Genomic DNA, 23,437 nt, shown 5'->3' with positions numbered 1-23,437 from the left:
TATTGAGTTTTTAAGCAGGTCCCTGCTGGACTCAGAACAAGGAAAACAAATGGATGAGTGAAAGTAACCTCTTTGAGCCTTATTTGATGATGACTTACCTAATTTTGAATTTTATTAGACCCGCATCAAAGCGCAGAGACCTTCCAAACAAACCTAGGATGCATGCAAATTTTCATGTGGTTTTGTTTGGAGATTTAGGAGGTTGGTTGTACAAAAAAGAAAAGTTCTGGTTGGTCTCTGAAGCTAGGTGGAGCGCAGCCACTTGGATCAAGTTTCCCTTGGCAATGGAGTTTACTGAAATTCACAGCACAAAGGGAAACTTAGAGTGACTCCAAGCAGGGCAAGAGCCAAGATCATGTTTTTGCTATGCCCTGTGAGCTGAAGTGACTGCTTTTCCAGACAGGCGGAGGACAAGCAGCCTTGTGGGCATTAAAGACCAAATCCCCACCTGGTGCAGCCCAGGCCTGAGGACCAATGAGGCTGCCCAGCTGAAGATGCAAATCCAAAGAGCTGCCCATTCTCTTCAACAAGGCATGCAGGACCTCGCCAAGCCAGGACCTGGACATGAACAAAAGAAGCAAGACACAGTAGCAAGATGTTCTTGTCCACAGTCCCTTAATGAAAAGTAAGCAGAGACCTGTAAACACCGTTGCAAGACCTGAGCTTCCCAACCTCAGCTCTCCTGGCTGTTGAATTGAGGTTTAGCTTTTTTTGGGGAGGGGGCAGAATCACAAAATGGCTCTAAATGTGGAGCTGTCTGAAAGTATCCATGCCAAAATCAGCATGGGGTCTTTGTAGTTTGCTCGTTTTCCCCTGTCGCACATAAATCAGAGCAGTAGGAACTTTGAAATAGGGGAATACAGTGAAAAATAAAGCCTTTAAATGTCAGGCAAATGACTTGCAGAGGTGAGTCTCTCAGAAGACCGTGGCTCATGGTCCACTGAAGCCATTCACTGTCTTTAAGGGGCTTCATTCAGGCTACCAGCACTCAAAGACATCACTCCTCAAAAGCTTTGGCCCTGTTTTACAGTATGCTATTTGTTTCACCTGGATCCTTTCAACTGTTGTAGCATCTACTTCTACTTCCCAATAAAAAGAGCAACATCCCATTAGCAGAGCCAGGAGTTTGGCACATTCAGTCCTCTAGACGTCCTCCCCATTTTCACTGAGGGACATGGTGTGTATTTTAATGGTTGGCACTTTACAATTGTCATGGACAAGGTTCCCTGAAGTGCCTGCACAGCAGCATTCCTGAAGGAAACCTTTACTTTTCACTTTGGCAGCAGTACAGTCTTTAGAAACTGTATTTTTTGCAGGCATGCTTTGCACAGCAGAGAATATCTTCCATTCGCAGACCCCATCCGACTTGGAAATCTTATAGAAGGTTTCTCCCGAGCCAACAGGGATACGGACCACACCTTTGCCACTCTCCATGCTTTGGCTAGTGGGATGGTTGAGGTTGAAACTTGGGGATTGCTTCTTTGCTGCTTGCTTCCTTGGGAGGCACTGTGCTCTCAGGACGTTTTGGAATGCTTTCTTAAACTCTTGACTTGAGCACGGATAGATTATGGGGTTGATGCAGCTGTTTAAATATCCAAGCCAAAATGTTATTTTAAAAAGTGTGTCCGGGGGTTTGATTGCAGGAAAGAAAGAACCTAAAATGGAAAATACACAGAGCGTTAAGGCAGAGGCAGTGAGAAATTGCAGGTAACCAAAGAAACTTAAACACTGGAAATAATAAATAAGATTCTGTTCTGTCTTGGAAAATTTACGACTTGAAGCCCAGTTCCTGCGGGAACAAGTCTTTCAGAAGGTATGGTGCTGTGCCATTACGTGGATGTTCTATCAGAGATCAATTCAAGACATCTACTTTATTATCTAAGTATTGTTTACCCATTTACAGCCAGAGAAGGAAGCAAGAGGACTGGTATCAAGTGATAGAGAAAAATTGCTTCCTCCGGGACTTCTAATTCAAGATTAGTTAGCCAAATAACAGTCATATCTAGGAGGTCATCAAAAAGGGCTTCAAATGGCAAGAAAATGACACCACTTCAGACATCAGAGTAAGAGAAAAGTAGGATTACTGAGTTGACTGCATTCCAGCTAAAAGTCTTAAAAATAATAAAGTATTGGGTACTCATTTTCCCGTGAAACCTTTAGAAAATCTAACTTTCCACATTTTTCAGTCTCATGGAATGCATCTAAAATTCAGAGAAGTTAAGGAAAGGTTCCTTTTTATGTCAGTGAACACTGGAGCCACTCCTGGAAACTGATATATACTTGCAAGGTTACTGCCCAGAGATGATTAAAACAGCAAGAACTTAGATGGCTCGTTAGTAAGGAAAGTACTGTGGGGCTTTTTATTCCATAGAAGACAGGATAATGTTCAAAAAATTAGAAATTGTTTGACAAAGCTTATTCAGCGTATTAGTGACAGAGCCATTAACTGTGCATTCATTAGTCCTCACTGTCTTGGCACAACAACAGTCAACTACAACTGACCATGTGAATTGAAAATTAAATAGCATTACTAATATCCTTTTTAAAAAATTGATTATGATATATGATACATAGGATTTAATTATGAGTTATCTGCTGATTTAAAATCTTAGGAACATTTTTCCTAATGCCAAATTTTTGGGCTTTTGTTTAACTACAACTTGAGCTCCTTAATGCTTTTATAAGCAAGTTTTTAACTTTAAATGATTTAAATAGGATGCCAGTGAATGCTTAAGAGATTTACTCATTGAGAGATGTTATTATAAAGCTACAGGACATTTTTAAGATATCAAAGAGTCAACTGCTGCTTACGGAGAATTGTTTAGAAATTTGTTGCTTTTCTTGAAGGACATTAGAAAGTGGCCATTGTAACAAGATCCTGCAATTCTCTTATTTGGTAATTCTCTTTGCTTAGAAATAAAAACAATATTGTCTGAATGTGAATGAACCAGAAAACTAACTTCAGTGTGATGCTGGGGTGGGAATAAGTGACAACAGCACTTCTAAGACCAGTTTTGCAAAATGAATCTAGAACCAGAGAAAGAGGAAAAATATTTGCCATATGTTGTCAAGAGGAAAGGCTGTTTCTTGCCTCCTTTAAAAGAAAGAGGGGAAAAAAAAAAAAAAAAGTGGTTCTATCATACCAGTGTCTCCGTAATTAGTTTGGGCACAGGAAGAAAAATAATTTCCCAGAAAACATAATTGGCTCATTTTGGACTTTATAGTCAAGTTTATAAGAAACAGGACTTCTGGTACTGACAAATGCTTGTCTTCCTGCTTCCCCCCTGAAAAATCGTAAGCATGTACATGTTGAAAGAACTACTGTGCAAGATTTAGGCATCGATACATTTGTCATCCTCTGCAGTTTAACTACGTCTGTAAGCAGCTCCTAAGCTTTATAGGGATCGATCTGTTCGTTGGACCTCCCCTGACTTAGGAAAAGCTAATAATGCCATCAGAGGCTGTTCTAATTTAATTCTGAGAGCTGCTGAACTTCGGTTTGAATCTTTTTCTTCCCATCTTTGTCAAACAAAGCTACAGCAAGTGCGGCAAATGCTTTCAAGCGGCAGAAGGCAGAAAGGAATTCTCAGGGTGTTTTTGCCTGTGTGAGAATGTATCAAAATATCGCCTGAACCAGAGAGACAAATGTGATTAAGGACTTGCTCATTCTGCTGAACATGGTGTCCAGCGTGAAATGCAAAGCATTGTCTTCTTGCCGTGGTACCAGCTCCTACCCTCTGACAGGAGCTGATGTGCCCAGAGGACACGCTGCTGTCAGGGAAGATAATAGGAGATGTGGTGGGGTCCGAAGCCTTCCAGTTATCTCTGACCTGGGAGAGGTCCCCTAAGACCCAGCCCATCTGGTGTATGTTGGAGCAGCAGAGAAGTGAGACTGAGTCAGAATACCCAAAGGCAGTGCGGAACATGCCACAGGAGCTTGGTCTTTGTATTGGAGCCGCTGAACCTCTGATGCCAACCCCAGTTACAACCTGAGCATCAAGCACAAGTCTTGCTGCCACCGTGTCTGCTTCTGTGTTGCTCCAAGCTAGCTAGATAGAGCAGTTTCACTATCAGTTTCAATATCAACTAGTTTTTAAGACCAAAAATGTTGTGCTAGAGAAAGCAAATGCTATTTTGCAGTTAAGCATGAGTGAGCAGGCATACCCACAACCTAGAATTTTTCTCAGCAAATTAATGCTGCTTTCCTTTGGTGAAAAACAACTAAATAACGTTCTCAAAGAATTTTCTGGCTGGAGTCATTGGCAGATGAAAAATAACGAAAGGCTTCTAAATGCCCAAATCATGCTTATTTTTTTCTTTATTTCTTCATTTAATTGCAGCATATCTACTGCTTTCCCATTTTGTGTTAAGACAAAAGGTGAAACAAATCTCAGTTTAGGGAATCAGCTGTGTGAGGCTGAGTGTAAAAATGGGTAAACAATAACAATTCCTGTTTGCTGCAACTTCTGGCTCACTTTAAATGGAATGCTAATGCCTTGCCAAAGGCTGATAAAAATAGAAAATAGCCAGTGTCAGAGTCTGTCTCTTGCTCTTTTTTTGGGGTGGGGATCTGCATGCTAATTTATTAATGTAACCTTTTTTGGTTCATCAGTGTAGAGACTTGTTGCCTTGGAACAACACACAGTGAAAAGAAAACACAGTAGCTTTAACAACATACAAACTTCTCTGTCTGTAGACCCCATCACACACTGTCTTTAACTCTTTCTTTCCAGTGGTGGGTACAACCTGGGCTTTGGGACAGTAGTTTTTCTCTGCTGTGCACTTGGTTGTGCTAGTCAGTGATGCTTCGTAAGTTTAGACCAGCTAAAGCTCTGTCTCCAGGCTTCATTATAACTGTGTGTTGTCCAGTGAATGGAACAGTACTAATTTCAATAGGAAGAAATATTGTCAGTAGCATCTTGAAAGGGCTGAGGCTGGAATTGGTAGTCAATGGACCCAATATATAACAGAGCTAGGTGTAAAATCAAAGTAGAAATAATTTGGACCCTCTTCTTATGCTGACAACTTCCAGAGCAATATATATCAAGATCAGCATGTCTAAACCTTGAGCCACCGAATTACTGTGTAGGGTGCAAAAAAAAATTCAACTCATGCATCTTCTCTGTAAAATGAGCAAAATCCTTCTGTATGATGCAGGACTGCTGTGAGGAACTATTGACATGTTAGCATTTGCTTAGTGCCTCTATGGAAGTGTGATGTCCTATTCAAAGGGCCACAGAAAGCAATGCCCTTCTATTGCAGACACCTGGCTACCTCTGTAGTTCAGAAACTTTACCTAATATTTTCTGTTGGCTACCTGAGTATCTGGCAAAAAGGGAAAAATATTATATTCTCCGAGTCCTTGGGGAATCAGAATACTAAGAACGTATTCTTTTCTTCCAGGCCTTTAATATTCCGTGACATTTCTGTGATGATTAATATCAGTGGTTGATGTATCTGGTAGGAAGTGGGAGTCATTTTCAAACAGTGCTGCTAAGCCTGGTGATAAAGTGTGTTCTTCAGTGTGCTGAAACATCAAACTGGGCAGTGGCTGGCAGCTCAAGTCAGATGAGTTCAAAGTAGAAATAAAACATAGGCTTTGTGGTTTGTTTTTTTTTAAACAATGACTGTAATTAACCATGAGATTAAACAACCAAGCAGAGTGGTGAAATCTCTCTTCTTTAGGCTTTACGGTATAAGACTGTTTCCTACGTAGCAGTAGGTAAAACAAAAGAAACTTGGTGAAACTGGGGTGAGCAGTTCAGTGTCCATGTCCATTCAATCCTTGACCACTTGGCAGCTGCCAATTAGTGTCCACTTGGGTTTGGACACTTGCCTACTAGCAGTCAGGACTGAGAAAACAGAATTATTATAGCACCTAATTCTCCAGAGCAAGCTTTCCCAATTCTCCAGAGCAAGCTTTTCCAATTCTCTCACTCCAGGCTAGGTGTAATCATAGATAAATAAAGCGCTGCCATCCAGGTATCCTCCGATAGAGTTGGATAGTGAGCAGCAGCTGAGAAGCGAAAAGTTCTCTTTCTTAAAACTAATTCTCTATGCAATTCACAGGCCTTAATGTCTTTTCTGGTACACTGTCAGGCATAAAATGATACATAGTGGCAAAACTGGTTACAGTTTAGAGGCTTCATCATACATTGTCTCCCTGCAGTCTGTGCTGGAGGAACAGTAAAGAAAACTTCAACTGATCTTTTAGTGCCTTTGAATTGTAGATTGACTAAATGATGCTTGAATTTTCTTTGTTTTCAAAAGGTTGAGGACTCTCAAGTGTCAGTAGCACAATTCAATTGCCTATTATAGGAAAATTAAATAAAATGTACTATTAGCCTCCTGAGATCCTTTGCCATTAAGTATTCCATCACTCACCCCTGAAAATGTCAGGATTTCATTCCCCTCCCTCACCATTTATTTTCCTGTTTGATGACTAGAAGTTTCTTCAGATCTGAGAGATAAGTTTTCCATGTACCTCCTGGTGAGTAAGTGCCAATTCAGTCACAAAGATGTAATTTGACTTTGTCATTTGTCAGAAGTTACAGAGCTGCTTGATTATAGGTTGTTTAAAAACCAGTACTGATGTCGTGCATCGTTTCACTGATGGACAGCAAAGAGGGATTTAGAAGCTGCCAGACTATAGAAACTTGGATTGTTTGCTCTGTGTCGTCTTCATCAGCACTATGGGAATAAGATCCTATACATTTTTTGTCCCAATCCATCTCTGCTACTAAATGTTGCAGCTCTGTTTAGATTCACTACTATTTTCCCCCATTAATGTTGTATGGCACAAATCCGGTGACTGAGGCAGAGGCAGGAAAAGGCAGGCAGGGGTGTGTGGCTACGTTAGTGTGTGGGTGAGATGAGGTCTGCACCCACATGTGGTGAGAGACCAGCAATAACCTGCAAAATAGTCATGCCCTTGTATTCAGAGCTTACAATGAGAAGCTGCCTGCAGTACCTAGAGTCAGCAGCTCCAGATTCCACTCAGGAGATGACAGCAGTGCCTGTGCACCTTGTGAGCACAGAACCAAAGAGTGTTTGTTAGTGTTATCACAGCTTGAAGTGTCCTAGGGAATCAGGAGAAGTACCTATTTTAAACCTTGCACAGAAGTCAAACAAAAATCCTAGCATCTCTTGCCTCTGACGTATAGGAAACACGCCTCTGGAATCACAGCGAACTGGAAACAGGGATAGTGGTCTGGTTTACAGGAAGGCAAAGCTTAAAACTCAGGTCCTGGGATCTGCCCTAAAGGGGTCAAGCTAGAGGGCAGCAGCTATTCCAAAGCAATTGCCCTAAAGACCCAGAGGATAAAGCACAAAGGAGCACTGATGTCCCCACATAGATTAACCCTGTACCAGGGCACCCTAGATCTCTCACAAGGCAGTCTGCTCTACAAACATTGATAAATGTGTTACATCTTGTGTTCCCAAGCTCAATGTTAGCACTGAACTTTATTCCATAAGACTGGCACTCTATACTGCATCTCGGGTCAAACACAAACCACCTCTTGGAAAGTATATTTTTATATATATATATATTGCTGCAGACATGCAACAGCTGCGCTCTGTACATATATGCTCTCCCAGCACGTCTCACCCTGCTGCTCCCTTATGGAAAGTATTTTCTGTGGGAACAAAAAATGGGATCAAAAACCCCTTGAACGGTAGGAAACCCTTCTGGGTTTTGTACAATCAAATTAACATAACAAATACAGAACAGTGGTTTGTAAACATGAGGAAGGGTAAAAGCCTGCATCTGGCAAGTCTTACACATTTACAGTTGTGCCTGTCCCAGGGCATGGAATATTGTGGCTGATTCAGGGGGGGAAATAAGAGTGACTTTGTGCCTAGATATCCCTGACCCATAATAAACAGCTGTAGAAGGAGTGAGAGTTTGTTTCTCTTCACAAAAGAATTCAGGAGGGTGCGGGTGTTTGGGCACAGGTGAGAGGTGGAAAGGACAGGCAAAAGGAATGGGTCAGTCTGGGAACAGTGCTCTGATTATTTGGATTTTTTCAGACCTAATTTATGCTCTGTTTCATATTGTACCCACTTACGATGGATGATATTTCTGGCAAAGAGCAAACATCTCAGCAAGCAACTATTTCCAGATTCACTGTGGGCACTTGCAGATTTAGAAAGACGATAAAAAAACCATGGGAAGGTAAACTGAGGTTTTGTTACCCATGTAAACCCAAATAATCACATTGTTTTACAAATCAATTTTGTTGTTGTTGAAATTCCGGCTCCCATGCTGTTACTGCAGTGGAATGATTCTGGATCTCGTTGCTCACATTTTTAAGATATTTGATATTCACCCGAAGCCCTTGCTCTCAGAGTCATGCACTTGCAGCAAAAACTTAGCTTTCCTTTAAAAATTAAAAAAACCATGCAGGTGGTTTGGAGAGTAGTTTGAAAAGATGAGTCTGTCTCAGCCTGTCTCACGAGTTTGTCACTACGTGGCTGTCGGTCGTGCTTTTGGAATCCTTGGGGTTAGCAATACAGGAATTATATTCTTCAGCAAAAGCTGAGTATCTATCCCTTATGTATCCAAATTGAAGACAAATCCTGACATTTGCTGGGTGGGGTGGGAGAATCACTCATCGCCTTTCAATCACTAACAAATCCTAAATTGCACCATGACGTCTGAGAGTGAGTGAAAAATTACATTCTTGGTTCATTTACTCCAGGGACTTGAAAGTGGTGACTACACAAAGTAGGAACGTTTGGAAGACAAGGACAAGCCTTCTCTGACAGGCAGTGCATGCAGGAGAGCCATAGATGTGAATCATGAAACATAACACCACTGAGTCCACTTTCTCTCCCTTGTTTTCAGTTTAAATGGCTATTAATATCACCAATTCCTTCCGCTGCTTTGCTGGGTTATGAGTCAGTAGGACACAACGTTTCAGGACTCAGTAACAGTGGAGAAATGCTGGCTACAGGGATGTCAGCAGGAGCTTTGCCATTGGCTTCAGTGTAGCTGAGTTATCAACCTAGACCAACAAAGCCTTTCCAGTCTGTGTTTATGAAAAATGCCTGTTGTGATTAGCAAAAAAAAAAAAAACCAACCCAAACTTGCCAAGGAAATATCTTGGCTGTTTATGTTCACGGCTTATTTTCTCCCCATTCAATGGCTTAACACACACACACACTTGTGCTTCGTGACTCAAGGAGTGTAAACACCCTTCTTCTCCCTGACCTGTGCTCCAGAGAATGAGCTGAGGCTTTATTCTGTTTGTTTGGGTTTTTTTCCCCTTTACTTCTTTTTTTCTTTTTGTCGCTGAGAGAACACACTGAAATGCTAATGTGGGGAATCTAGCTCTGAATATTTCCTCCACGGCTGGAGTTCAGCATTTTCTGATATGAAAACTGTATTGAGGGTTAGGTTGTCACAGCTTTTATTAATTTTATTTTATTGTGTTATTATCAGCTGAACAATGAAAAGAAAGGGGATTCAGATCCTTGCTTCTCTGAATACCTGAACAACCCAGCTATGACGATGTCAAGGGAGTGCACGGGCTGCTTGCCTTACTCTCTGCCCTCCAAGTAAAGAGGTGGGAGGCACAGGAAGATCCCGTGCTTCTATTTACTACTACGAGACCATCTATCCAATTCTAAAGAAGAAAAGAGGTGATTCATAAAAAGAAGTGAAACTATTTACCTTCTGTATGGAGAAATGCCAGGAGAGTGTATTGTAGTCCCGTATTTTCCACTGTGATTCCCTGGAATGTTGGTGCAATTCTACACAGTTCTCCCCAGGAAAACTTTTGCTCTCTCTTTCTTATTTTCCCCACCAGCAAACTTATTTACCCTCCCAACATGTAAACACCTTCTCTATAACAGGGGAAAACAATACTATCCATTGCTTCAGTTTCATCAATCAAAATTATTTTGATTCTACAGAAAAATGGTGGCTTTCTGTTCAGCACCTACAGTTAACTTGTTACTGAGGGATCTCAGCTCACTGCTGAATCTCACACCGTGGCAGTTCCCTTTATATGGCTCCTTAAACTAGGGGGGATGGATGAATCACAAGCACTGCCTTTTTGTGCCCCCAAAAAGTCCCTAAAAACCAGATTTAAGCGGTTCTCAGAATCTCACACCAGTTGGAGCCTGAAATGATGTTCCCAGATTTTGCTCATTAGAACACTGCTGTCTGCAGGAGTCAGTAGACATGGAACAGAGTGAATTGCAGAGTACAAACCTCTAGGCAGTAGCAGGTATTTGAACTCCTGCTGTGATAAGATATGGGCGAAGCAGAGACCCTGGCTTTACTTCCCTGACCTAACTCTGTCATATTCTGGTTCACAATGACTAAGGAACATGGTCCGAAGCCCAGTTACTTTGACAGTAAGTGGGCAGGACGCAGGATGGCTTATCCAGAAACCGTGGGAGTTGATCTGAACGTGTTCTGGCAGGAAAACACACTGAATTGAGACTCAGATGATCTTGAAAAGAGTAAGAGGCCGTAAAGCTATACCTGACATGTTTTTCAGTGCTACCAAAAATTAGATGGGCCCTTGAAGAACAGCCTTTGGGAAATACTGTACCCTAATAGACAAAACAAAAGCTTTGTGTTGTCCTAGCATTGCAACACAGAGAAGGACCCATCAATCATGCCTTAGCAACGTGATTAAGGTAAATGAATTTCTGTATCTGACAGCATACAAACAATCGCAGTTTTTCTGTCATATCTGGCCACCTTTGACTTCCAAAAATAAGTTTCCCATTTACAGCTGAATGGACTAGGTATGAACTCATGCCTCTGGAGCCCAAGCAAGGTGCTATAGTTAAGTCAGCCACCTTATTAAAACATATAACAAGTGATGGTATATATGACAAATGCAAACCTCACAGGAAAACACAGGGATAAATCCACCAACCTCCAGATGTTGGTGCGTGTTCCTACTCCTTACCTTGTGACCTCCTGAGACATTGCGTCAATGGCAGAGATAGAAAAATACATTTTATTTTTCTGGTTTACCTCTAGTGAAAGTAGAGAGTCATTCTCTTTGATTCCAGTTAAAAAACTGCCACAAAATAGTAATTAGAAATGAGCTGCGGATGGGCACATAGACAGGATTAGAGGATTCCCTTGACGGTGTTTGTGTCAGTTCACAAGACTAATTTACTACTCTACTGCAAATACAAATACCCTCCAGTGTATCCTCTTTTCTGCTCTCTTCATCATGAGAATGATTGACAAATGCTAAAAGTCTTCCTCTCCCTTGCCCAGCTTAGTAGTCTGGATTGTTTTTTCCCCTGTGACATCCTGGCTCAGACTTTCCCTTTTTTCTTCTTTCTGCTACTGAACACGACAGCTACAACCAGATAGATTTAAGATAGCTTGCCACAGAGAGTGGACAACAAACAAAACTTTGTGAGTTTGCTTCTGAGGGTTTGTTAAGACAAACCATCAATCCCAATTTAGGACCATTTTTGTAATATCCCAACCTTTTTTCTTTTTTCCATCAGTTCTGTGCATGTTTCACCTCCAAACAACCTCCAAGCACTGTCATCTATGTTGTTGAAAATAAACCTGAAAAATTCCCAGAGCAACCCATAAGTGTCTTCCAGCTACAGGAAAAGGTCTGGTCTGTCAGTTATGACATCATCCTCAACATCACCTTGAAAACTGGTGCCGTCACTACAGGCATGCACTGAATTTCTGGACTCTTCTAGCTCTGAGTATTTCTTTCTATGTCTGTCTATATCCCTTTCTAGCAATTGCAAGAGGAAAACAAAAAACAGAAATGGAAGACGCATGCTGTTGTGGCAGGCAGACTTATTGCAGAGTGCCAGGGCCCAACAAGCCTTAATTGCCCAGATGAGCCTCATCTTTGGCCTCTACTCACAAGCCCCCTGCCCTAGGAGCTGCATATAAGGTCAGGCTGTTCTCCTTACCCCTCTTTGAGTGATGTAGGCAAGCTCCAGCTTGTTCTTTGCTGGCTCTGTTTTGTAATTTTGTGTTTGTGTGGTGTTTACTGGACTGTCAGCTGAACCTGTCATAGATGCCACCTCTGCCTGCTTCTGCTCAGGTACGGTGAGTGTACGCTTTTGTGGAGGGCACGGGTCCTACCTGCGCTGTTGTCACCCTCTGTTCCTGGGTTGTTCTCCCTCCTGGAGTAGCCCTGCTCTTGCTGCTCCTTGACGTTCAAGTTCCTCTAGGAGCCTGTTCTCAAGTTTCTAGTTCAGCTTCAAGTAGTCCCTACTTGCTGGTGCCTGAGAGAATATGGTTGCTCCAATTTGAAAAGCAATATTGCTTACTTTAGGGCATTTTTTTTGCTCCAGGATCTTAAAGAACTTTGGCAACATGTAAAACAAGATCTTAAAGAACGTTGAGAAGAGAAGCAGGGTGTCACTTTATAGGTAACTTGGAAAAAAGAAACTTGGTGATAAGAAGGTTTTGAGTAATGTACGAAACAGAAACGCAGCTCTATCACCTGCTAGTCCTCCTAGCTAGATCACAGATCTTAATGCCCTTCAGTAAAGCTGTGTATTCTTGTTCATGTAAAGGAGTGCGTGGGGCGTAATCCCTGTTCATGACACTTGGCTTACGCTCCTCCTAGCTATTTCAATGGAGTGCTTTAATGCAGTTATGTTTTGAGAAAGGAGCCAAGCATGGGGTAACCAAAGTGTCAGCACTAAAAAGCTTTTAAAGCTATTCTCACCACGTAAATTAACATGAGGGGATGTTAAATGGGGACGCTCAAGGGATTCCTAAGTGGCTAGCAGTTGGGAATATGGTGGTTAAGTGTTGCAGAAAAAGAAATAAAAGGTTAAGAAAAAGATGCAACAGGTGTAGAAGATGATATGTGAGAGCAATAGCCCTAAGGTGGACAGGGAAACATCCTTTCCAGCTACCTTCCCTGAAGGGCTGAATAATAGACTACTCAGATGGGGCAGGATGCTCTCATAGTCTGCTTGGAGCGAACATCAGCCTGTATTAAACAAGTGGCAGCCAGTGGAAGTATGTAGAGCTCCTAAACAGGCGAGTAATCTGTTCAGAAGATTAACATTTCCTTCTGTTGAATATATCCCTTCTACACTTATCCTTATAGGAAGGTGGATGCCTAGTGTAGAATGAGGAAAGTTTCATGGACATATCTGAAAATCTTCTGCTTGGGAAGCAATTGAAGAGAGCTGTAGATGTACATGGACATCAGTCTTTCTTTACAACCTAATACTAGGGTTACAGTGTTGGACATGATTGCTCTCAGGCAATGACATTTATAGGAAGAGTCTGTGCAGAATTCCCCCAATAAAGTTAATTCAGCAGTGGGTTTATAGCTTATTTTGTGTAATAGCAATTCAAAGGAAGATCAGCAGAATAAAAAGCACTTTACACTATCAGACTTCCACTGCTGTGGAGCAGAGACAGAATTTGAACTCACTAAGAATGGCTGTCATATATAGAGGTTAATGGACCTAGGCAAAGGACCTCACAGTTTTTGCTGGCTCTGTTTAAACTCCTATTTAGGTGCCTATTGCTACCTTTTACTCTGCATTTCAGTTGGTCTAAGCCTTCCGTAAACTATCACGGAAAAGGACCTTTCATTGCACTAGGAAGGCTATGTGTCTATAGAGGAACTGAGGTTTAATCAGGGGAATAAAAAGACTGTGGATCTGGTTAGGACACACTTGAGCTTTGACTTGAAAGGTTTTGTTAAACAATATGTGAAGATATGGTGAGTTCAAAGAAGCTTTTACAGGAAAGCTTTGAGACTAGGAGTGGATCCACTGGGTCACCTCTAAAGAGGGAGAGGAAGTGCCTGCAGAAATGAAAACCTGACTTCTTCCAGGGGAAATCAGCTGTTTTGACACTCTTTTATCTTACAGAGGTTTTGTGAAGGGTGGGTGTGCACTCCAGCATTCAGCAAAAAAACAACTCTTAACCTCAGTTCTTTTCATGCAACAGGATTATCATTCCCTGGCTTACTCCACAAAAATCAAAGCCAAGTGAGAAGAAGGTATATTGGACTATTGGACTGAAAGCCTTTGTCTGGAATGAAACTAATGAATCTAAGGAGGTAAGAAAGACATTACTTACACAGATAGTAACTGGCAACTTTACACACTGATTTCAATTAAGATATTGTCTTATGGCAGTGATACTCAAACTGTTTCTCCAGTTATTTGCAGCAACATCGACTGATATGGGTTTCATGCCTTTATCCCCCTCTTGATATTCTTCTATCACTCTTGCCCTTCCCATACCTACAGCCCAAAAGTTTCTATCCCCATTTGTTATACACTTTAACAAGCCTGTTGTTTCTTGTTTTACACTGGTTCTTGGCTGGTAGAACTGATGTTAATAGACATGGGGATCTTGAAGATGCTGTAGTTCACAGTAAAATAAACTTAAGTTTTGGGAACTTCTGCTGCATAGAGTGGCAAGCACTTGCCAGCTGTCTGAAGTGGTTTGTGTAGCACAATTTAAGAATGTCTGTCTCATGGGCACCCTTCACTGAGGGTCTGCTTCTAAAAGGCTGCAACTCCTACAAATGACTGAAGTGACCTGCAGCAGCTGATGGCTGATGGGACCATTTATAGAACAACCAAAGTTCTTGTTGCCCAGCCAGTTATGTTGCAAACTCCACAACTGGTTTCAGCAAGAGTGCTTTGTATAGCCGAAATGTCTGACCTCTGCTACTAACCTGCTGTGTGATCTTGGCTGGATCACTTTGCCTCCGTATGCCTGCCTTCACCTGTCTGTAGAATAGGTCTGACAATGGTTACGGGACAATGGAACGCTTTTGGAAAGTGTTCTGCATTGCATACGTGTAGAATGCCATATGCAATCATCTCTGAGTGAGTCTCTGGCTCTGAGTGGGACAGTCTGCCTCCAGATGTTTTGCCTTGGTTTCTTTGAAGATGTGGGTTTTTGTGCCACTTGTCTGTTTAATATTTTTTTGTCTTTAAACAAAAGTAGCAAATAGGTTTTGAAAGACTTATTATATGCTTTAAAAATAACGTAGTGACCCCACCAAGATAGGGAAACTAACCTCAAGAAAGTTTCCTTATAAGGGATCAAAGAAAGATGCAAAGACACTCTTGACTCCAGCAAATTTCTTAAATATTAAGCAAATTAATTAACAACAGCTCGGTGTGGGCAACCACATTTGCAGATGAAAAGAAGTGTGTTTAATGCGTTCTTGCAAACCCTTTTTGGGTATGTTTCAGACATCTTGGCAACCAGCATTCCAACATGCTGACATCCTGGACAGCACGAGCCAGGCCTTTCAGGGCTCCTCCTCGTGAAATATCTACATCTCTTACTCCAGCACTTCCCAGTATTGACCAACAGAAAAGATTCTGTAGTTTTGGCTTTTTCACTTGGCAGCATTAGCAACAGGTTTTTGTAAAGCAATCTGGTAATCTTGGTAAATCCAGTAGAGGTTAATTGAAAAACAACAGTTTTTTATGAGGTTTTAAAAAAAATTAAAAAGAAAATCCCCAAATCTTTCTTTGCATTCTTAGGTAAGGCTGATATTTCTTTTTCTTAATTGTACACATTGTTCTGGTACTAGCTAAAAATTCCACACAATCTTACTTTATTTTTCTTACTTGGCATAAGCCCTTTCCATAAGAAAAGCTACTGAAATTGAGTAACTCGTTTCTGTGTTTCAAAAACCAATATTTAGTACAGCTGTTGCAAAGCAAACTTCAGTGTGATGTGCCACATACATCACACTCAGATATAGGTATGAAATTAGTATTCTGCTTTTAAACCCTGGAATCACATCAAAGGTGACTGAGTAGGTTTTAATTAAAATTCTAATTATTTCTTTATATTTCAGTGATAGCAAAGCAGAACAAATCCCTGACTTTGCTCCCCTTTAGAATTACAACTGGTGAATAAATATTCATATTCAGCATGACGATTGAAGCCAGTGTTTGGCCAGTGGTCTCAGTGGGTTTCCACAATAGATGCAAGTCAGAGAAGTATAAAATTAGTTTGAAGGATCCTCATTGCTGTCTTCTGGCTGGTCTTATGATAAATTAAAAAATACATTCATTTCCTTTGGAGTGTGGTATCTCATAGTGTGAACTTCCTGATAGGAAGCTGATTTTTTCCTTATACTGGAAATTACTAGGTGCTGAGCACTCCAAGAGATCTGGCCCCAAGTCTGTAAACAGCTGCTTTGACCCTGAATGCTTTTCTATCTTGACCTTTTACAAATTTATATGACCTGAAGAACTGGTTGCAAACATAGATATAAACACACACACACCACACCCCCCCCCCAAGATATTATTCCTATGGCATAGGCGGTCACAAATAACAGTCCTAGTTCTGAAAGAGTATTTTCTATATGGAAAGAGAGTACTAAGTCCTTTCCATTATTTTCAGAATTTTATGCTTCTCTTTGAAGCAGAGATGGTTTGTTTCATTTGAGACTATCATTTCTTATGCTCACTGCTTTGTGATGGTGAATGTTTTGATTTTGACATCTTTCCAATAGAAAATTATTCTCTCAGAGGTTTTCTGGTCAGCATTGTTGTACACAGGCACAAACATGTCCCTCCCTCCAGGGAAGGTGCTGTAAAAGGTAGAGGGTTTTGCTTTACTTACCAAGAGGCATTACTACAAAAAATGGAAGCCAGCAGAGAACGAAGCATCCCACAACTATTCCCAGGGTCTTGGCAGCTTTCTTTTCCCTGGAGAACTTGAGGAGACGCACTGAGAAATGATGCTTGCTCTTGGGGTTGGATGCCGATCCACTCACTTCAGGAGCATTTTTACGATGGATCCGTAGGGTCACTTCTTCAGAACGAGATCTCTCTGTCTTCAGACCAGAAGTCAGACCTTTGTTTTCCCTTTTGGCCACTACATACACTCGGCAATACATCACCAAGATAATAGTCAGGGGGAGGTAGAAGGAGCCTAGAGCAGAGAACAACACGTAGCCAGGTTCCTCAGTGATTTGACAGATGGTCTCATCTTCTGGTGCTGGTTCCTTCCAGCCGAAAAGAGGTCCAATTGATATCACCAGAGACAATGCCCAAACGCACAGTAACGCCAGGAGGCCTCTCTTCTTTGTCACTATAGTTGGGTATCTCAATGGGTAGCTCACCCCGATGTATCTGTCTATCGAGATGATACAGAGGCTCATAATGGAAGCAGTGCAGCAAAGGACATCAACAGCTGCCCAGATGTTGCAGAAGATTCTCCCAAAGGCCCAGTACCCCAAAATCTCCATAGTAGCTGAGAAGGGCAGGACAGTGGAAGTCAAGAGGAGGTCAGCTACAGCCAGGTTAATTATATAATAGTGCGTAACACTCTGAAGGTGCCTGTGGCAGGCTACAGAGAGGATAACCAGAATATTACCCAAAACCCCAAAAACAATCAGCCCCCCTAGAATAACACCTAGTAAAATGGCCTTTGAAATGTTCACAGGCCCCACAGAGTGAGTGCAGTTGGAGCAGTCGGAAGAGTTTCCAGGGAGGAAAGCCATGGTGAGTGGCTGATAAAGTTCATGCGAGGCTGTTGTAGTCCATTCCCTTTTCAGGTAGGAAGAGTGATAAGATCAGTTCTTGGAAGGTTCTACAGGCAACATTTGCCTGGCTTTGCAGGGGAAAAGAGTTTTTAAGAACGTCTTAGAAGTACAGCACCAGGAACAGTGAGAAGGATCCAGAAACATATTAGAAAATCTACCTTTCTTCCTAAGTTTTTACCATTATAGCGCAGTTAATAGACACTATTTCCAAGACAAATTTAACTCCTTTTGCATTTTTCTTGGGGTGCAGAAGTGAGGCTACACAAAACAGAGGCTATTTATCCTACTTTCCAGGATTTCATTATGAGAAATATTGGAATTGAAGGTTAAAAATAATTTCTGCCTTTTGGGGAAGATTCAATATTTAAGTAACATAAATATTCCAAAGGGTCTCAAATTTAGGTTTCTCCCAAGAGGAAATCACTGATGCTTTTAATTACCTTGTGTTAGTCCTAATTCTGCCTTACAACTGGCTTAGAAACCTGACAGGATGGAGGCTGCTGCTGTGTCTGCTCAATAATGTCATTTGAGATACCTGCCACCACCCATCTTCAGGGTCTGAAGTGTCAATCAAGGCTTCTCCACGCTGCAGAGCAGTTGTCACATGAGTTTCTGGACTGCGAATTAAAGTTCATTTACATCAGCTTCTGGCTTGCTCTGAAGGGAAGCATGAAGTTTGCCGTGTCAACGATGCTGTTGTGCTCTTTGCAGATCATCACTCCCCTGAAGGAGACAAAGACACAAACAATGATTCCCAGAAGCGACGTTCATTACTGCTATGGTTCCCATATAAGAATAGAGCACGAGGTTATTTTAGGGAGCCTTCCTCAGGCTGGCTCCAGTCAGTGGAGTCAACCTTTTTCAGCCCAGTATTGTTTAATAACAACAAAGAGACCAACGTGGATTTCGTTGCCTGAATTTTCTCGCCACGTTCTCAGCAGCAGTCTATTCTCCTTCAGGGATAGCAATCAATCCTAATTATCAGTTCACACGCAGAGACCAGTTCTAGGAGAGATAGAAACCTGTGGGACACAATTCAGGACTACAAACTGTGAAGTAGATTTATAAGCCCAGAATTGAGTCTGAGATTTCTTTATTAAGTGACTCCTTTACCCACTGAACTGCTCATTAGTCCAGCTAAACTGCCCATTTTAGAGATCTATAGGGAAAAGCAATTCCTGCCAAGCAGAAGATGTTGCAAGGAACAAGTTTCCTACTGAGTGACACAACGTTTCAGAGTATCTGGAAACCAAGCTCAGCCTTAGCTGACTAAATATGGAGAAAAGGTACATCAGATGGAAAAGTGAGGATAAGCCTGGGAACTGAGACGCGGGGGACACGAAGGGGAAAGCTACAAGTGTGGGCTGAAAAGCCTTTCACAACATTTACATGTGGATATAATGTTCCCATCCAAAATATTGATCAGACATGTGAAAAACCACCACTAAGACTACTCCTGTTAAATTTGAGATAAGGTAAGGCACTGTAAGTGTCCTAATATTAGGTCTTTCAGATGAGTTCCTCAGATAGCACTTTACGCAAACACTGAGCAGCAGCAACTGTCACATAGCTGAATCTCAAAACTGAATTTTCCTGCAGGCAAAGGCATTTAAAACTCTGAACCCTTGAAATTCCCAGTTCACAAGCAGGGAGGTTGGGGGAGGGGAGATGAAAAGGTATTACACTGTGGGAATTTGCCTTCTGTGCACTGAAATGAAATTGGATTTTTGTATTTTCTTTGCTGCAAGAGGGAACGAATTGAAGAATAATTCCAAGAAAGAAAAAGACAAATTTTACTAAGCACATCAATGAAAAGTGACTGTAGCATCCAGCATCTCTAACCATTATAACTGTGGTCATTACAAGGTTGATGGTGGACTAGAAAATTAAGAAATTATCAAACTTGATTTTTAAGCACATGAAGCAAAACTTGCCTGTAAGTCAAGGAGATGAAACAAAAAGGACTGACAGAGATATTAATGCTCAAAAACAGCCAGATAATACTCAACCTGCAGAGAGAGGTGGTTTGGGGAAGAGCATATACTAGACCCTTGTGTCTGCCCCAATCCACGCTCACCTCTTTAGTCTTTAGAAGGCAGCACAGCTTCTCTGAGCATCTGGAAAGGAGATTCACAGCACAACACGGCAGGCTCCTCTCTTCATGCAGGGATGGGACTCCATGCTTGAAAATCCACTGTTTTTCTCCCTTTATTTCCCCACTAGTATTTTGACAGCTCCCAGTTGCGTTGATTCCCTGTTTCCCAGTGCTTGTAAGGAGCTTGACTCCAGCATCCCTCAAGGGATCCCTCTCCGGTTGCAGTGCTCAGCTCCACACTGTCAAGGAGCAGCAGTAACTTTACTGCTCTGCTGATGTAGCAGGCAGTACCCTTGCCATTACCGTAATCCCCTGCCATTCCCGTATTGCTCAGAAAGAAAGAGCACTTAATCTGGTGACAAGTGGTGTTTTAAATATTTTTTTTTCCATGCAAACTACCAGTTCCTGCAGAGATCAGAAAGTGGAAGCCAGCTAACAAGCTTCTGTTTATAGGCTAACAAATAATTCTGGTGATATAAAAAGAGAATTGCCTGCCAGGCAAACTGAGCATGAAGTAAATAACAAGGAGAGACAGACACACTGACCATGTAATCTGCATTGTGGGACAAAGTACTGGGGTAGGCAGCACAGCTAACCTGGAGATGGGGGTTTAAGTATGAAATGCCTTGAGCAGAATGTGCTGTTGAGGTGAGGTTGATTTTTCACATGGTTTTTTCAACTACATTTTTTTTAAAAAAGTGTCCCAAGTCACTGATGATGAACAGATGAATATAAAGATGGTGTCCTGAAGTGAAAGGGGGGGAGAGCAGAACACAGATAGGGATTTTACAGCCAAGGGAAAGCAGTTCCTGCAGCCACAGGGAAGCAGATGACCCATGTGCCTGTTCTTGCAGGCCAGACTCCACCAGCTCCTCCTCCTGGGCAGTAACTTTGAGAGCGAAAGTTTGTTTGTTGGATTCATGTGTTTCCTGACTGGAGGCAAATTTAAAAGTGATGCTCAGATTCCCCCAGGAGAGCATCAAATGCAGAGCTGGGCTTCTTGGTAGCCCTGATCAGTGTTCTAACAGCTTTGGACTCTCTGCTTTCTTCTTGGATAGCCATTACTACTTGAAGGAAAAATATAAAAACAGCTAACAGCAATGTGCTATTTGTGTAGATTTGGCAAATAGTTTGGGAAAGTGTACTCATCCTTACTTTATGACAATTCCAGCTACTGTATCATTTGCAGTCTTTCTTTTAGAACAAAAGACCCCATCAGAGGAAATCACAAGGGGGGGCGGGGGAGGAGATGAGCATTCAAATTGATTTTGAGAACCTTGCAAACTGCAAAAACGAGAGGTGATTTGTAAATGCTCAGCTTCCATTTCGCCACAGTTTTCTTGGCACCAGTGCTACTTGAAGGTAGCAGTCCTTTCCTGAGTAACAAAGGATGTTGGGAGAAAGTGAAGTCTAAATGAATAAAGGAAGGCTTGAGTTACTAAAGACCCTTAAAGACCATGATTCAGCAGACCTATTTTAGATGCCTATCTTAGGATGAGGCAACTCTATTTCACTCGATCAATTGGAAAATGAGTCTAAATGATTCAGGGGAGGGAAGAGAAACGAAACCTGCCCAGGGTTTTGTTTCTACTGATACATACGACCTCTCCATATTGGTGGCTTGTTCCAAGCTCTTAAATGCACAATGGAAATAAATTTATATTAATAGCTTCAGTTATTAATACTCGACTCAAAGTATCAGCTCATCTATGAGTAATACCCTTGCTAGAGGACATCTTTCTGGAGTGGAGGGAAGCAGAAGGAAGTGCCAGACAGTAGGGTTTTTGCCCTAAAATCCTCAGAGAAAAAATAATGCCTCGCAGTGAAGAACTCCTACACCCAGAGACCACTAACAGTCCAAGGTCAGGAGGGCCACTGAACAAAGTACGGCTGATGTATGTTATCACGTGAAGATGGACAAGGCAGGATTACTGTCACATCTAAGTTTTAAGAAGCAATCTTTGTACTTAGCTTTGGCAAGACATAGGCTGGTATTGCACATGTCCATTTCAAAAGTTTTGGACTGATCAGAAAGAGTTCAGGAGAAAGCAGTGAGAATGATACAAGCCTAGAAAACATGATGTGTGAGGCTAGGAGAAGGGGAGTTGTTTCATCTCAAACTTTGCATCCCTGAAGACAGGTGAAAGACTGCCTGTACAATTTATGAGTATCCATCACTGAAAGTTTTTAAGAACAGATTAGGCAAAGGTCTGTCACAGTTTTATACTTAGCTTTCATTCTCTATTGAGAGAGGACTAAATGTCTTGTAGGATCCCACCCAACATGTTTTTCTACAGTTAAGATCTGCAGAGAAAGGCAGGTGTCTGAGTTCAGGCAGTAGAAGGAACAAGAGTCCTGGACGTGGTCCTTGTTTCTACTGCAACCTTCTTTGGTGATCTTTGGCAAGTTTATTTCTAAGCTTATCTTCCCTATCTGTAGGGATAAGGAAGTAGAGGAAACTCTTTTTCTCTCCCTTCTCTTGTTTGCTTGGACTGTATTCCTTCTGGAGTAGGGGTTGTATCTACTCTGTCTAGATAGCACTCAACACAAACAAGATCTTATGCTTTCTGCATTATAAATTATTCTTATTAGCATGAGAGAGTCCCCAAGGGAGGGCTCCAGGCATTGTGCAGCTGCTCAGCTGTTTCTAAGCCTCTGGCCCTTTCTTATTTGTTAGCTCGTTAAAATCAGGACCTTAAATCCTGGCTTTTGGCCAGCATTGTCTTTTCATTACATGTCATACAAAGTCCCAGCATCCCATTGCTTCTGTGTCCAATGCCGTTTAATAAAGTGCCATCATTAATCTGCTTAGCTTAGTGCCAGACCATGCAGGCAACCTGTGTCTGAGACCAGGAGTGGAATAACTTCTCTGAGGTGCTATAGGCTTTGACATGATTAGTTATTCACCTTTTCAGAAATTAGTGAAAAGTATTGCTTTGAGAAATCATGACTGAGGGTTTAGTAAGGGCTTAGCGTCTGCTTGGGTAAGAAAGAAACCCCCCCCAAAGGCAAGTGATATTAAATGTCTATTAAACTTCAAGCTGGAAGTAGACTCATTCCTCTGTCTTTTAAGATTTGGAGAGTCCGAAGCTTATAGCACAGCTGAGCTGAACATAAATTGCAAAGGTCTGAGTATTTAAAAAGCAAAGAAGAGAAAAAAATCAACCCAGCATAGTTGCTGTTGGGCTGCAGCTGCTCGTACATTGAAGACAATCAGCTGCATTGAGAATAGGGACCTTGGAGGATACTGCTACATGTGGTCTGAGACTTGGAAGACAGCAGTATGTATTCAGTACTGATGATTTACTTTTCCTGAAGAGCCTCATTTGCAAGTACAATGATGTTTAAATCTAGGGGTCACATATTAATGGAAAGAGCTATATGTATTAGATAAGTGAAGTAAGGATGAAAATTATCGAAGTCGTTTGGAGAACTCGAAGTGAGCAGTCAAACTGTGGGTTAAAAAAAGTGTTGGGCAAAAAGGGCTGAAATTTTCAAACAAGATAGGTCTGCCTGTTGATTTCATACTCACTTTAATAGTGAGGTGTCCAAGTATTAGAAGTATCCAAAATTTTCCATCTTGGGATTCATAGGGACTTTTTCACCATGTTCCTAAATCACTGAAGCATAGGCTAATGCTGGATAAACAAGATACATGCTTTTGCATAAATCAAGGCAGCTTCATTAAAGTTAAGGGTATTTTGTTAATTCATAACAGATGAAGATTTGGGTCGCTGGATTTTGTGTACAGCTGCAGGTCTGAAGGCTGCCTAATTACATAGAGAAGCTGTTAAAAGTTTATTTCTATGTAACTCATGAAGAATTT

The 23,437-nt window shown here is 41.6% G+C and overlaps 1 protein-coding gene across 1 annotated transcript; it reads right to left on the bottom strand.

The window, feature by feature from the left end:
* Nucleotides 1-735: 735 nt before the first annotated feature.
* ADRA1A (adrenoceptor alpha 1A) lies at nt 736-17,474 on the bottom strand. Its single transcript, XM_009472775.2, has 2 exons — nt 16,592-17,474; nt 736-1,655 (listed from the first exon to the last, which is right to left on the bottom strand). Exons 1-2 carry the CDS (start codon nt 17,472-17,474, stop codon nt 1,144-1,146), a joined length of 1,395 nt encoding a protein of 464 aa, XP_009471050.1. The 3' UTR covers nt 736-1,143.
* Nucleotides 17,475-23,437: the final 5,963 nt, after the last annotated feature.

The sequence above is a fragment of the Nipponia nippon genome, unplaced genomic scaffold (genome assembly GCF_047370975.1).
Source record: "Nipponia nippon isolate SJK-2023a ecotype South Korea unplaced genomic scaffold, ASM4737097v1 scaffold_27, whole genome shotgun sequence".
Taxonomy (NCBI): domain Eukaryota; kingdom Metazoa; phylum Chordata; class Aves; order Pelecaniformes; family Threskiornithidae; genus Nipponia; species Nipponia nippon.
Note: the sequence above shows the minus strand (reverse complement) of the source record. Positions and strands in the feature narration are given on the sequence as shown.

Coding starts and splice junctions, on each gene's coding strand:
- ADRA1A (XM_009472775.2), bottom strand. CDS start 17,474: ATGGCTTTCCTCCCTGGAAACTCTTCCGACTGCTCCAACTGCACTCAC. Junction 1,656..16,591: donor TTTTGTAGTAATGCCTCTTG/GTAAGTAAAGCA, acceptor TTTCCATTTTAG/GTTCTTTCTTTCCTGCAATC.